The 15,136-nt window shown below is 34.8% G+C and overlaps 2 protein-coding genes across 6 annotated transcripts; both read left to right on the forward strand.

Moving 5' to 3' along the window:
- LOC108757842 (uncharacterized) lies at positions 1-7,599 on the forward strand. Of its 3 annotated transcripts, none has more exons than XM_018502484.1 (7): positions 1-388; positions 969-1,197; positions 1,295-1,516; positions 2,089-2,181; positions 3,452-4,083; positions 5,377-5,532; positions 6,265-7,599. In XM_018502484.1, the coding sequence occupies exons 1-7, from the start codon at positions 120-122 to the stop codon at positions 7,172-7,174; spliced, it is 2,511 nt and encodes an 836-aa protein (XP_018357986.1). In that variant the 5' UTR covers positions 1-119; the 3' UTR covers positions 7,175-7,599. The 3 variants fall into 3 exon arrangements, with proteins under 3 accessions (XP_018357986.1, XP_018357987.1, XP_018357988.1); XM_018502485.1 differs by having other exon boundaries at positions 3,461-4,083; XM_018502486.1 differs by having other exon boundaries at positions 978-1,197.
- Positions 7,600-7,690: 91 nt separating this feature from the next.
- LOC108757843 (uncharacterized) lies at positions 7,691-14,952 on the forward strand. Of its 3 annotated transcripts, XM_018502488.1 has the most exons (3): positions 7,691-8,052; positions 8,155-9,157; positions 14,309-14,952. In XM_018502488.1, the coding sequence occupies exons 1-3, from the start codon at positions 7,891-7,893 to the stop codon at positions 14,530-14,532; spliced, it is 1,389 nt and encodes a 462-aa protein (XP_018357990.1). In that variant the 5' UTR covers positions 7,691-7,890; the 3' UTR covers positions 14,533-14,952. The 3 variants fall into 3 exon arrangements, with proteins under 3 accessions (XP_018357990.1, XP_018357989.1, XP_018357991.1); XM_018502487.1 differs by having other exon boundaries at positions 7,691-9,157; positions 14,309-14,951; XM_018502489.1 differs by lacking the exon at positions 14,309-14,952 and adding an exon at positions 10,979-11,019 and having other exon boundaries at positions 7,691-9,157.
- Positions 14,953-15,136: the final 184 nt, after the last annotated feature.

A 15,136-nucleotide genomic window follows, 5' to 3' on the forward strand; every position in this document is an offset into this window, starting at 1 on the left:
GTGGCCAGGAGAACAAATAACGATCTAAGCGAAAAAAAAATTCACAACCTACAATCACATATTTTTAGGCCAACGCGAATCTCTCGAAATTCTCAGTTACTCTATTACGAAACGTAAAAATGCCGAAACGATCGATCTATTTGCAACCAACAGACAATCTTTATCGGAGAACTCGACACGATCTTGAATTTCTCTGCAATTATTGGGACCGATTGCTCACGTCGAATCAAAGCTACGATATACGTCTCCCAGAATTGCTGCGCGCTAATCACTTAATGAGACATCTATCCTCTTTGTCTCTCCCGTCAAATCAAGGGTTGCGAGTCAATGTGAGCTTTACCATTCTCGACGATGGCAATCGCTTGGAACCAGAGGAAACCTATCAACTGTAATTCATACTTTTCCCCTCTCTCTTGGAGACTTGTCTCTTAAGAAGGATTATTTTTTCATTTTATATTTTAAAAATTATGTATATACCAAATTATTATACAAAGTACTTTATAAGATTTGGGCTTATAATTCCGAAATACAATAGGTGTAAGTCTAAGTCTTAAGAAATTGATATATCAATCATACTAATCATATAGTCGAATATTAATTCTTCCCACATTTGACTATGATTAATTAATTCCTTAAGGCTTACTACACTATTCTGTTTTAAGACATAGAAAGCAGTTTCATCTTTTTGAGAGTTCTTTCAGAGAATGTACTTTTTTGTCCCTCTAAATATTTAATTTATAATTTCTTCTCTACCTCAATAAAGCAATTATTTTTCTTATATTTTTTTTTCTCGTTGAAAGTGGAACAAAGACAATATTTTATTATTTTAATGTAACAAATTAATGTAATGTAACAATTTACATTAATTATATTAAATAATTATATTAATCTTAAGTAGAGACAACTTTTTGTACTTTTTACTTTTCTTTTAAATTATTATCCAGCAGTTTAATAATATAAATTATTAGTGACGCCAGGGGTAACATAAGACCTCATTCTACACAATCTCGTAACGGATTTCACCGAACATTGTGCAACAATAACGCAGCCAGGCATAACGTTTTACTTAGAAATTATATAAGGCAGATCAATGAAAATTATGCAGTGATTGAGAGGGAATTAATGAGGGCAAGAATACTAGCACCTCTCATCGAACGCGACAGATTTGCGGGATGTCCGAGTGCGTTTTATAATCAGGTTCGATCGCACTTTTATATAATCCAAAATAAAAATTTTTTCTATACAATAAAATCTAGATCATGTCGATGTGTTCATTTCGATTTTTGATTTGCAGCGTGCGGCGACGTGTAATTGGAATAAATTTCCTACCGGAAATCGAACATGTTCCGAGAGGATTTCTCCAGAGTTACAAGAGCGCCATGTCAATCCACGGGAAAGAAACAATCGTCAAGCTTGTGCATTATCTGGACACGAATGCTGCATCGCTGATAGAATGAACATTTACGGTTGCTCGCAAAATCAACAACCAGCAAGACAGAAAGAAAATTCGCCCGAAGTAATAATATAGAACATATTATTATCTTTTAATTAATCATATTCTAAAAATAGTAATAGTTGCGTAAAACTATTACATATAACGTTTTAAATTTTTACATTGCAAGAGAAAAGTATTTGGTATTTGTAACTATAATTGATAAAATAATGATGGCGCTTCATTTTTATAGTTGTTACTTCATAATGTTATAGTAATAATGATTATATTTATGCATAGTTTTACATACAAAAAATAAATAGTTGGCACGCGCGATGACTATAATAAATTTATAGTCATTTTTTCGATGCTAACATATATTTTTTTATATGTAGAATTATAATTGTTTTTACTAACATTTTTATAATAATAATAACTATAAAAAGGAAACTTTTAATTATAACTATTTTACTATGCAATTATAGTCACAAATACCAAACACTTTTCTCCCAGTGTAATATATTATCTCGTAATTCCATATAATATCGTTCATTATTCTATTAACGGTCTCCAACAAAAAGTCATATTACAATTTGTCGTATAGTATGCTAATTATTTACTGATTTGCAAAACGATGCAATTAACGATTTTTTTAGAAGCTTAACAACTCACCGAGAACTGTCAAGGAATATTCTCCGCGAACTTCCGCCTTCAACGCGACAGTCCAGAAGCTGCAATTAAACAATAATGTGCGTTAATCAAATCCGTGTAATTAGAGATATCGTAAAAGTTATTTAATATAATACCCGATAGTACAGTACACTTTTATATAAGTGCAGCTTCGACGAATGAAAGAGTTACTTAAGAATGGGTCACTGTAGGTATTCGTAAGCTTGCACGACTTCTATTATGTATAGTTATATCAAGTAACAAATTGATGTTAGCGTGTGTTATCAATAGCAAACTAAAATTATAATTTCGATCCAATTGTCATTTAGTAATGTAACATCATTGAACTTTAGAATCGGTTTTCCGAAGAAATAAGTATCTATTGCACTTTGGTACATATTTGTGCGCTGTACTATCGATGTTTTTTTCAACAAGTATTATCATACATTATACATGGAATCGAAAAGAATTTTGTTAAAATATCTAAAAATTTAATTAGAAATAGATCTGAAAATAATTTTGTTGGACTAATTAAAATAATTATGTAGGATGTATGCTGCAAAAAGTTTTGGCATTCTAGTAACCAGCTTAGACGGTCTATATTATTATTTTGATTTGGTCTAATAGAATTATTTTCAAATCTCTATTTAACTAAATTTTTAGATATTTTAGCAAACCGTTTTTTCTGCATAGTTTACGAGCTATGAATTGGCGCGTATTTAAACAATTTCTATGATTTAAAGTTAATTCAATTTAACAACATCGGATTATTTATTTATCGCATATTTGATTGTCACGTTTGTAAATAACACGATTTTTTAGGAACATCTAATTTTGCAGATATTTCTCAGATAAATATTGAGTGAAGTAATAAACTGTGACCTGCTGACAGAAATATTAACAATCTTAAAATAGCGATGGGCATGAAGTAGAACAAATCGATTCGTAAAATGTGTAGTCGCGTCTACTGTTATTTTTACTTCAAAATACAGCAAACTTTTCTAATTCTAATAGGACATATCAATATTCTGACAGATAATATGCGTATTCGTATGGTGTGTCGAAATAAAATACCGCTTTCTTTTCATGTAAAATAAATGTTTACGATTCGTGTCACAATATTTGTGTTATTTTGCGACTGGATGAGTAAATTTACGGCACAGTGTGACTCTTTTATTTGTTTATTTGAAAATTCCGCCTTTATAGCGACTTCCAAGTTCCGCTATAAAATATCAATTGATTCTGCATTCCAAAGTACGAAATAAAAAAGAAAAAAAATATGAAATTACTCATCCTGTCACGCAATAATTTCGGTTCACGGTAACATCCGGTGGATCTAACATTACCCAGGCTTTGCAGAACTACGCTGGAACTTCACTGGCTCAAAACAACAACGGAACGATAAAGAAGCGTAGCTCGAAAGAGTCGATGGAAGCGTGCCAGGGTGTCAGTGAAATCATCAACGACGCGGTGAAGACTTCTGATTCGGCTGAATCGAGGCCCGTCAAGCCCGTCGCGATAAATAACAGCGATAAACGATCGATCGATCCGGTCAGCTGTCAGGGAAATGTCCTGTTGCAAACCGCCGAGTCAGGAGTCGCAACTGATCAAAACATAGCTGGACAAGGACGTGGCAATAAACGTAAACTCGACGTTCTGGAAGATCGAGCGATAGCGGTCGATTTAGAAGCTGGCAGCCAGCAGAATTGGCCGAGATTGACCGAAAGGATCGAACCGCGTGTCAAAGATACGTTAACGACATTCACGCCAGACGAGAAGGTTGTTAGGAGTAGACTCAGGAACAGCAGGATGCCGACGGAAGGAAAACCGTTCTGGAAAAGGCATGTGTCTACGCCGAAATACGCGAGTTTTCTGAGAATGTTTCACAAGGAGGAGACAGATAATCAACTTCGCGGTAATTCTTCGTCTCGAAGGAACGAAAGGGAAAAATCGCAATATCGAAGAAGACTTTCTGCAGAAAGGTATAATCTTAGGTAGAATTTAATGCAGCGGAAAAAAAAAGGAAAAATTAAAGAAGTTCCGAGGATTTAAAAGATTATTTTTAGCTGATTTTCTCTTTGATTATTGGACTCGAAACTTTAAGTCTTTTAAATTAAAAAACATGAGGAAAAATTTGTAGAAATGTTAGCGTGTACAATGTGATACATTAATACTCGCAAAAAACGTATCATACAGTACAGAAATTATGGAGTGTCGAGTGGCTTACCACTCAGTGCGATTGACTCGCGATCTATAGATCCACCTGTAGATTCGATCCCACCTGCGTCAACATACGCGATTTTTTTGCGTTAAGGAGCCGAAAATGACTCCGTGGTTATGAGATCTTTGAGATCACTAATGCCGTTCAGATTTGACGTTAAACTTGTAGATCCTATATATCAGTGAATATATGTATGTATGGATCCCTCCAGGCTGGAGATTGGATATTAGGCTAACAATCTGATTCCGGAAAATAATCCGAAATTAAGTTGTTAGCATTTCATCTAATTAAATTTCATCATTTCTCCGAATTAATATCCCATCCAGAAACTGATACTTTGAAATAAGCTTATAATTTTTATACATATGAATCATCTTATTTATCGGCATTATGCCAACAAGTTAACTGTTGGAAGATTATCAAGCAAGGCCTACGTTTTATGAGATTTTCGTAACAATTATTATTACCTATACATAGCACTGATCAATCTAGCAATGTTGCTGTAATATTGCTAGATTGATCTGTGCTATATGTATATGGGTAATAATGTAATTGAGAAATTTAAGCGGTTCGTGACAGAGAACGGTACGTTAAGTAATTATGGCTCAGAAACAGTACGAATGGGTAACTGATTTTTGTTTGGAAATTACAAAATCAAACATTACTTATTTAAAATGCAATTTTTGTGAGAACAATGTATTTTACAATAATGGTATTTCATTTAACAGCATTTCATCTAATTAAATTTCACCATTTCTCAATTGAGAAATTCAATATAATTGAAATTAAGTATTTTTACTTGAATTTCAGCAAACCATCTTTCAAATTATTTAGAAAAATATTTCTTTTAAAGAAACATTATATTATCCTGATAACACAGGGTTTATAAAAGTATATTTTTATTTCTGTCCACTTTCCTTTCGCTTTTTTTCTATCTCATTATATAAAATATTCTTTCGAATTTTTGAAATATTTTGTCATAATCTTATGAATAATTATAAATAAATATAATCTATCGATCATATAGGAGATTTCTTTGGTTTTGTATTTTCAGTTCAAACACTGATCGGGATAATCGAGCGAATCCGCGAATTGAAAGAAGAACGCCGACCCCGAGGAGCACAGTACACACAACATACAATCCTATAATTCACTCATCGGCCACTGATCCGACTTTAGATTCTAGCGGTCTCACGATACAGCTTCTGAGGTATTTATGGTCCGCTTATTTATTCATATTCGTTTTTAAGTACTTTTTATTGCCCTTTCAAGATGTATAAAAATATCTCTCAAGAATTGTTAATGACAACGGAGTTTGAATGGATAATAAGGATACAAGATATGGTTTCAATGATATCGTTTATGACACGTACTTAATACGAAATTAAAATCGAGGAAAATATAACGTTTTCTAATAATTCATAATGAAGTAAAATTAAGATTCCTGGCTACTCACTGCAGTCATATTGGATTTTGACGTCAGAAGTTACAAAAATACACAAAGAGAAAATTCTTGCAAACTACATTAAATAAGACAATATTTACAATCTATAAAATAGATTCGTAAAATATGCCGAAAACTTGCTTTGTGCTATTAATAAATAATTATATATTTGGAATTGAATTATACGTTCAAAAAATAATACTAAACTATACCAACATCTGTTGAATTAAGATAAACATAATTTTACTTAATTTTGAAAAGGAGAGTTTTCAGTATATTTTACAAGTGTATTCTATTAAATGCAAATACTTATTGAGAAATATTTCTATTTTTATATATTTTGCAAGAATTTTCATATTTTTATTTATTTATTTTCTCACTTCTGATGTCATCAATATAAATATCCGTGTTAAGTGATCAGGAGAGAGAGCCTAATTATTTTTTTTTATAAACGACTTTTAAAAATCTCATTTAGGATTAATTATTATACTTATACAGGCTGGCCGTTTTGTTATACGCTCCCACATTGATGCCAGCGTTGAATTCGTTAATCGCGCAGCAGAATCAACAAACGCCCGTGTCAACGTCCTCTGCTTTCAAAGGATCCAATGATCTACTAATACAAATCTTTCGTCTACTCAACGAGCAACAATCCATTCCCAATTTGCCGTTCGTATCGATCGGATCCGAGAGAGCTTCCACAGCTTTAACCGTGGAGACAAATGGCGAAAGTTCGCGGACACTTTCCGTGGAGGAAGAAGAAAATACCTCGATCACTTTGGAAAAATCTGACCCTGTTTCGAAGCAAGGATCTATCTCCGCCGGGAAAAGCGGTTGGAAATCAAACAATCACGTACAACAACAAAACGGAAAAAACAAAAAATGGCGATTGACGTCGTTGTTGACCGATTTTGGCGTGAGATTGAACAGGAACATTTTCACGGCGGAGGACTTCCGGAAATTTGAGGAATTTTTAAAAGCCGAGAAGAAGCGTCCGGAAGAAGTCCGGTCTCTGTCCACGAAAAGCAAAAACGAGATCGTTATGAAGGAGTACTTCCGGAACTGGCTGCATCGGTTGCTGCGGCAACTCAACTCGGCGAGCAGTAATCTGTCTATGAACGTCGAAGAGAGAGGATGCCCTGAAGGATCTTCAAGGACCACAGAATCTTCTTTAGAAGAGGTAGGACAGCGTAATAGAGACTGCTTGATATCCGACGAATTGCTGAACTGCTCGAGAGACGACGTTAATACCTTTTCGGAGCGTGAAGAAGAGGATTCCGACGATCAGAAATCATTTACTTCCGTTACCAGCACGAACTCCTCGAGATCGCTGCAGTTTAAGCAGGACGACGCGATTGTCGCGGAAAAGGAAGAGAAATTGCCGCGAAATGAAAATTCTCAAGATTAATAATAAATTTCTAATAAACGCGAGTACCTATATAATGAAAAGATGGACTAATAAAATCGATATAGTTTCGCCGACGAAATGAAATGACGTTCTGTTTTGCAGCGATAGATCGCTCGTAAAAGAACCTCTCGTAAGTCACTCGGAAACTGTCGGACTGTTGTCAAGATTTGATGTAAGCTCGAGCCATGTGGCAGGTAAGCGAGGACGCTTGCGCAAGCTGTCGAACACGTGGTGAACTCCGCAAAGCCGAGCTTTCCCGCGGCGCGTCGCTCGCCGAGAGCTTGCAGTCGCGCGTGTTGTCGCTACCGGGACGCTTCCCCTCAATCAGCGGACGAGCGTCTCTCTTCCGTATTTATCATCCTTATATATAGGTTCTTGAAGCAACAAACGATCAAGCGATTAACACGAGCCAGGCTCGAAAAGAACGCTAAAATAAACGATAGATAACAAACTCGTTTCCTTTACTTACCTACGAATGGCAGTTGATAAAAACCGCCGAGAATCGTCAAAGATCATCATTTTTGCTGTGTGCAAATAATTCATCGGAGAGCTGCACAGAAAAATTTCTCGAGAGAATCAGCCTCGCGATGAACAGCGAAGAGAAGATATATTCTCCCGCAATGCGCACGAGAACACAGAGTCATGACTGAGAAAACCGAATTGATCAATCTCAGATTTTCACGTTGAGACATTCCGAAGATCACACACGAGTCGAGATGAGCAGGGAGGACAGCAGCGGCGAGGGAAGATCGCAGGACGCTTTCTCGCCGGATTCTCCGGTAGATGTACCGGCGAAGGATCCGAACGCGGAGATCTACGAGAATCGTGGATCTAAGAAGATCATCCGCGTGCTCACCGTGATGGCCTATCTGTTCTCAGTGAGTTTCGTGGCTATTCTGTTGAGTGCTTATTACATATTCCTGTGGGAACCACCGAATCCGAGGTTCATACAACGAGAACGTTTGCGAATGGATCCGCAGATGCAGTTCCTGATCGCGCCAGCCCCGGAGGAGACGAAGAAAGACGGCAACTTCCTCCTGCAGAGCGAAGGCAATCCCATGCACAAACCTCTTCTCATGGGTCGCATGGCGCACCACATGTACAATGTCGATGATTTCCAAAATAAAATAAAGTTCGACAAAAAAGTAGAATTAAACACGGCGTTGCTGAAGCTGAGACACTCGCTCGTGGACACCCTGCGCGCTCAGAGGCGACATTCGTCGCAAGAGACGACGAAGTCCAGCGGATTCAACAATTCGTTCGCGGAAAAAGTGTTTAACTCGACAGTTAGTCCCACGGAGAACACGATCTCGGTAAATCGACACGGTAAATCCGCGAGTGAAAATATATCCGAAGAAAAGACTTATAATGATCTGCCTGTAGAATTCGTGGATTCTGTAAGTACTCTGAACGTTGAAGGCACGTCTTCCACGTCGAAGTTCATGACTATTCCCGAAATTAAAACGAAGCAGAGACTCGATAGAGACTCTGTCAATGTCAATCCAATTATCGAAAAAAAGAATCGATATAACAAAAAGAGTCTCGATGCTGTTGAATCGTATGTTATTCGCGAATTCAGTAACGTGACGAGAAATAGCGAGATAACGAATGGCAGTGATCGACGCGTTTTCGAAGACGAATCTTCCAAAACGACCCAAGATTTTCTGAAGACCGATAGAAAAGAACCAATGAAACAAAACGAAACCGACGATCGCCGGTTGATTAATAACGATCGAGAAAATAATTCAAACGGTGTACAAACGAGCATTATATTGGAGAAATACGTGAATGATAGTATTAGAAACTCCCAGGAAAATTACTCTTCGAACGAACAGATCGGACAAATCGCACGTGACAAAGTATCGATCGACACGTCATCTCGCGACTCAGGACTTATCGACGATCCGGGATTCCATCAGACGTCGAATGACCCGACCGTCGTAAAATCACGGTCACGCATCGCGAGAATAAGAAATTCCGAAGGTGAGAGAATTCGCGCTGATCTGCCAAGCTTCTCTTACGATGCTGAGATAAACAGAGCCGCGCGAAACGTGACTGTGTGATTATACAATGAATATATGATTATACAATGAGCGTTACGTCATTCTCGGTTTCCCTACCCTGAATCATAACGTTTCCGCATGTGAATAAATCCACAAAGCAGGCAACTCCGTTTTTAGTAATAGCGTATTTTTAATAACAAAATAGCACGACCGTATATTTCGAAATTAAATTAATAAGTATAATATGAAATAAATGAAAGTTTAAATAATTATTGAATTCGTGTTTCTCTGTTAGCTTTGAAACTCAAAATGAACGATTATTGATGCTATTGCATCTGCTGGAACATCTGTTGCAGTTTATGGTCTCGTCAAAGTCTGTTGTTCGTTCGACTAAATAAATATGCGAAGCATTTGTTCATTGTCTGAAATTTCTGAATTTACGTTAAATTAATTTATGTCTACTGAATATTTCTTCGAATCTATTTTATATTATTTTATGTTCTCATTACAAACGTAAATTATATATTTTATATTTATATTTTTAATAATTTATATTTGTATTTATATATATAATATTTTTTAAAGATACTTTTTACTTCAGAAATAGAGATTTTAATAAAACATATATTCAACCAAACAGTAATTTTTCTTCTCAACTAGGAAAAAAAGATTCTTAACAGACATGACAGATGGAGAGCAATGATTAAAGCCTTAGAAATAAGTCGATGGTTATCCGTGCTGTCACTGAGTAATAAGCGAAACAGGGTCAGTTCGATCTATTATATGGCTTCTTCAATGTTACATCACATTCAAGATCCGATAACTCCTGAATATATTATAATTAATTATTAGATGACATTGCAGTAAGTAAACCGTTAATCTCTGCTTACAAAGAAACTACGAAATAAAAAATTCTCAATTTTGGGAATAATTTATCGTATAAAGCGTTAATTATATATAAGAAAAAAATAATTAATCCTAAAATGCTAACGATACATAAATTTTACGTACAAGTGAGCAAAGTAATTGAGCACTAAGCTATGTCTCCAATGGTAATTAGTAGGGGATCCAATCTGCTGTATTAAAAGAACAAGCAAAGCTTTCAAAATTTTATTCGTTACGTGTCAGTTTAAATCTCTTAGTAGCCATTATTATAATAGAGAAAATAATAAGTGATTTCAATTTTTAAGCAGTTTAGTGTTATTATTTTGTGTTATTATATATTTTATTTAAATGTGGAGATACGCACAATTAGACTACATACTCCATATCGTTTTAAGATTGAATTGATGCTTATTTCTTCTTTCCTTTTAAGTTAATATTTCATTTTTTGTTTATAAAAGTCTAGATAATAAATATTCTCGTTAAAAGTATAAAATTTATGACAAACTTGTGTAACATTAATTACGAGTGGCCTACTTCCTTGTACTTAAAATATCGATAGCAATACCGTGTCACTCAATAATGACAGCATTCTAATGTTAATACAAATTTCGAACTGGAAAAATTTTACACTATAAAATATTAACAAGAAACTATCATCGAGAAATTGTATATACAAAAAATTCATAATGTGACACTAAAAGTAAACAAAATGTCTCATGAGTTAAATCTTTGAAGTATAAATACAGATTTAAGGAAAAACAAAAATATCGGGCATTTAATTCTAAAAGTTCAAAAGAGTCCCTCTTCACGATATTTCACAGAGTAAAATATTTCTTTCGGTATTTGTGTCGAAGCACTTTACATAATTTAACGGATACCCGGCCATAATTTCCCAGAACCTGTAGCTGTTTTCCAGGTTCGCGCCTGTTTTCTTGATTGTACGAAACTTATACCAAGGGAATCGAATAATGCACCTTGTTTGCTGAAGAAAAGATCAAGGGGCTGCGTTGTGACGTTCTACTAAAACAAAGGCGCGCCACCTTTTATAGGACAAGTAAAACGACAAAGTTACGTCGATCCATTCTCGAAACGAAATTGCTTAGTAGTTCAGGCAGCTCTCCCGTCTTTATTCAACTCTCGTTACATTTAATCCCATTTCGAGACTGTGCTATATCTTACCGATAAAATATTCTGCTCGTCTTTTCCCTAATTTTTTTCCATATATTTACGAAACAGTTCTTTTAAATTAAGTAAACTTTAGGAAGACGATTCTTTTTTAATGTAAATTACGCAAATTTTCCGCAATTTATTTTAAAAGAATCGTCTTCCTATAGTAAAATGTTGCATGCTTTTACGACGTTACTTTCTACGATAAAAAAATTAATTACATTTGTAATCTATTTTTTAAACTTTTAATTATACTTGTATCTATTGCGCGTTTAGAGAAAAATATACTAACAGGTGTAGAAGAATAATGAGTATAAATGAATTTAATTTGCGAAATACTTGTTTTTTTCAAATTAAATCCATTTATATATATTATTATTCTACTATTCATGTAAGATCATCTGCAAGAATATAATTCTCTTTTACGCGTCAAAAAATATTTTTGTATTCCTTTTGTATTTTCTTTAGCTGTTTCTTATAGATTTGTGAATTTTGAATGATTTAAACTCCAGTGAGTAAAAAACTTTCAAATAATAATATATATTACTCTCTCTCTTGTTCAAATTATATAAAATATAAACACAAAGAATACAAAACTTTAAAAAACTGATTGTAGTGTGCACTCGAAAGTTTTATGTGAGCCAAACTTTTGAAATTCCTCTTGAGATATCTAATTAATTTTCTGTACACTTATAAGAAAACTGCGGATCTTTTTTGTGGTTTCATTATTTAGGAAACGCAAAAAAATATTTTAAAATCTTATAAATATTCAAAATTACTCAAATATATATTTTTTATTTTTTGGAAAAATTGTTTGAAAATTATTATTACTAAAATCGATCATTTTAAATGGAGATCTTCGCAGCTTCATATATAAGTTTATCAGCTTCCGGCTGGCGTGAGACGCGAAAAGCTTCTCTCTGGGTTGATCAAGGTTCCGGAGCTTGCGCACTCGGTGCTGCTTCCCGGTGCACCTATCCGAGGTGGGTGTGCTTTTTTTCCGTATTCACAACGTACGGGGCGAGATACGGCCATCCATGACGAGAGCCGGCACACAGAAATAGCCAGCGGTAAAACGCGCGTGTTTAGTTCCGTGGTGAAAACGAAAGAGCCAAAAGCTCGTGACTTATCGATCTCGAACGCGTGAGTCAACCCTTCTCCACACAATCTCGAACTTGCGAGAGCGAAGCTCGTCTCGACGAGGCACGCCCTGTCGCGTCTGCGAAATGCGTCTTTCACTCGCGATGTGATTGAACAGTATAATTCGAACAAGAGTACCTTTAATTATAATGGGATCTGGGAAGGCGCACGGGCAAATCGAGCATCCCGGGAGCATGTGATGCTGGAAATAAACGCGCGAATGCGTTTTAACGTCGAGGTACGCTCACTTGGAAATATAGCGCAAAAAAGAGCTGTCAAAAATTACTCAAGAACGTAATTATATTGACGTAATTATATTAATTGTATTCACTAGTTATGCGGTATCGTTGATATATTCACTAAAAAATATTCAATCAAAAATATCATTCCTATAAGAATTTATTTCTAAAAATATTTTAGAATTAAAATTTATCCACCGCTTTTTGCAAAAATAAATTCATTCAAGTTAATAGGCAGTCACAATAGATGGTTAAAAAAAACGACTTATAAAAACGCTGTACGATTTCGACAATTTTTCCTGGGAAAAATATTTGCGACTTTTACACAAGCTGAACTATTCCAACGCTTGCGATCAACGTGACGAACGTGGATCGTTTGCTTTTCAGCTGAGAGAAAAAGCCTGCACATTATACGATTTCTTTCGAGTTCCTCTCGTCGAGGTCCATCCGTGGGACGATGATCGTCTCATCGATTGAGATGTGAATTTTCGCGGAGTCGAGGATGCAATTGCCACGAAAAATGAGCGCTCACAACGTGATGGCGAGCATCGGTCGCACCCTGGGTAATCGCGAGAGCAAACCGCCGGCATCTAATGAGATCCGTTTCGCTGGGGACGAACGAAAAGATAAGCTCTATGAACCGAAACACAAGCAGAAGGTAGTACGAGTATTAACAGTGGTCGCGTACGTCATATTTGTCAGCATGGCTGCTATACTGCTCTCCTTGTATTACACCTTCGTCTGGAATCCTAAGGATCAGGCAGTTAGAAGGATGAAAGTCGATAAACAGGAGTGTCCAAAGACTCCTTCCCTCGATTCCCTCACGACTCCGCCAATCTCAAACGGTAAAGGCGTTGTCACTGCAACGCGAACCTTCGTTGAGAATTTCACGCTGATACATTAGAAATCATACAGAATTATAATTCTACACTTCATACTACAAAGACTCTAAAAATTTAGCTATAGATACAGATCTAGAAATAATTTTGTTGGACTATCAAAATTATTATACAGAACATTCAAATATAATGAGCAATGCTTTTATAAAAGGTTTCGAAATTATAGTAACCAGTCTGAGCGTCCTACAAAATTATTTTGATGATCTAACATTTATTTTCTGGTCTATATTCAGCTAATTTTTAAATGCTTTAGTAAAACCGTTTATTCCATATAATATTGGGGCACATTTCGATGAGAAGACATTTTTCAATCGAAAATTAATTCCGAAAGTTCTAGAAGTCTTAAGAAGTTTTATACAATAGTATAAAACGTACGAGTTTTATACAATAGGAATATAACATTTCGAAAACTCTGTACGTTATAAATTTCATGCGTGAAAGTATAAATACTTCGTGAAATATTAATCTTACAGAATTCGAATAAAACATAAAGAAATATCCCATACCATTAAAATAAAAAAAATACGTTGTAATATCATTAGAAATAAAAAATTCGTCTTGCGAATATATTACATTTTATAAAATATTTGAAAAAATTAAACATAAATTAATTTCTGTAAACAATATAATATCTTATAGGACTATATATGTGTGATAATACTAACTATAGAAATCAATGCCTTAAACGGTCTATCTGGATCTTAAATGCTTGTAATATGATTCTGTTTAATTTCTGTAACGTATTACAAATATTTTGTGTTGCAATTATCTTTACAATTTAATGATATTTTTTTTTCACAGAAACACAGATCGAAAGAATGACAGCGAGATCTACGACGGTAGAAAATAAACAGCTGGAACAAATTGATTTATCGATCACTCAACGACAAAAAAGTTTCTCGGAAGTCTTCACGGAAATTGCGGACGTCAGAGAGACGTCTGTAGAGCTCACATCAATATCGACAACAGGAGATTATCATAATTTCACTAGCATTACGAGCGAAGATGATGAGAGTGTTACATAAGTGAATATACGATCGGACTTTTCACAACTCGTGTTGAAAAAAATAAAGTGCAAGGAAACCGAACTAGTAATCACTAATAGAGTATCAATATCTATTAGTACATTTAGAGAAGCAATTCTCTTTTAGTTCTTTATGGACAGAGAATGTTAGAAGTCGTATTGACCTGAATTTGCCAAATGAGAAACCTAATAGAGACTAGGAACTACTCATTGAGACAAATATAGAAACTAAAAATACATTGAAATAATTTAAGTATCTAATTGTCTATAGAATTATGTGGATGGCACTATTGTGAAGATACGATAGAAGAAATTAACAATAAGTAATGGAATTACAAAGAAAATTATGCATGTATATTCCATCGCAGACTTTAACTCTCTTATAAATTTAAATAAATCAAATTTTGTATCTTCATTGTGTAATAAAACGACTAAATTACAAGTGTAATTTTTTCTGAAGGATTATTTGTTCAGATTCTATTCATCAAGTTTCTTAGTATTATATTGATAGTTAGAAAAAACTAAAAAATATTTTTGTAATTATTAATATTGGAAAGAGAGAGAGAAGTACATGCAGCAATGATAAAATAGAAATTCGTTATTAC

This window comes from Trachymyrmex cornetzi, unplaced genomic scaffold, assembly GCF_001594075.2.
Source record: "Trachymyrmex cornetzi isolate Tcor2-1 unplaced genomic scaffold, Tcor1.1 scaffold147, whole genome shotgun sequence".
Taxonomy (NCBI): Eukaryota; Metazoa; Arthropoda; class Insecta; order Hymenoptera; family Formicidae; genus Trachymyrmex; species Trachymyrmex cornetzi.

What these genes read in the sequence shown, in the direction of transcription:
- LOC108757843 (XM_018502487.1), top strand. Translation starts at nt 7,891, where the DNA reads ATGAGCAGGGAGGACAGCAGCGGCGAGGGAAGATCGCAGGACGCTTTC. An exon ending in GAGAATAAGAAATTCCGAAG is followed by an intron (nt 9,158 to 14,308) that starts GTGAGAGAATTC and finishes TTTTTTTCACAG; the next exon opens with AAACACAGATCGAAAGAATG.
- LOC108757842 (XM_018502484.1), top strand. Translation starts at nt 120, where the DNA reads ATGCCGAAACGATCGATCTATTTGCAACCAACAGACAATCTTTATCGG. An exon ending in CCAGAGGAAACCTATCAACT is followed by an intron (nt 389 to 968) that starts GTAATTCATACT and finishes ATAAATTATTAG; the next exon opens with TGACGCCAGGGGTAACATAA. An exon ending in AGCTGCAATTAAACAATAAT is followed by an intron (nt 2,182 to 3,451) that starts GTGCGTTAATCA and finishes AACATTACCCAG; the next exon opens with GCTTTGCAGAACTACGCTGG.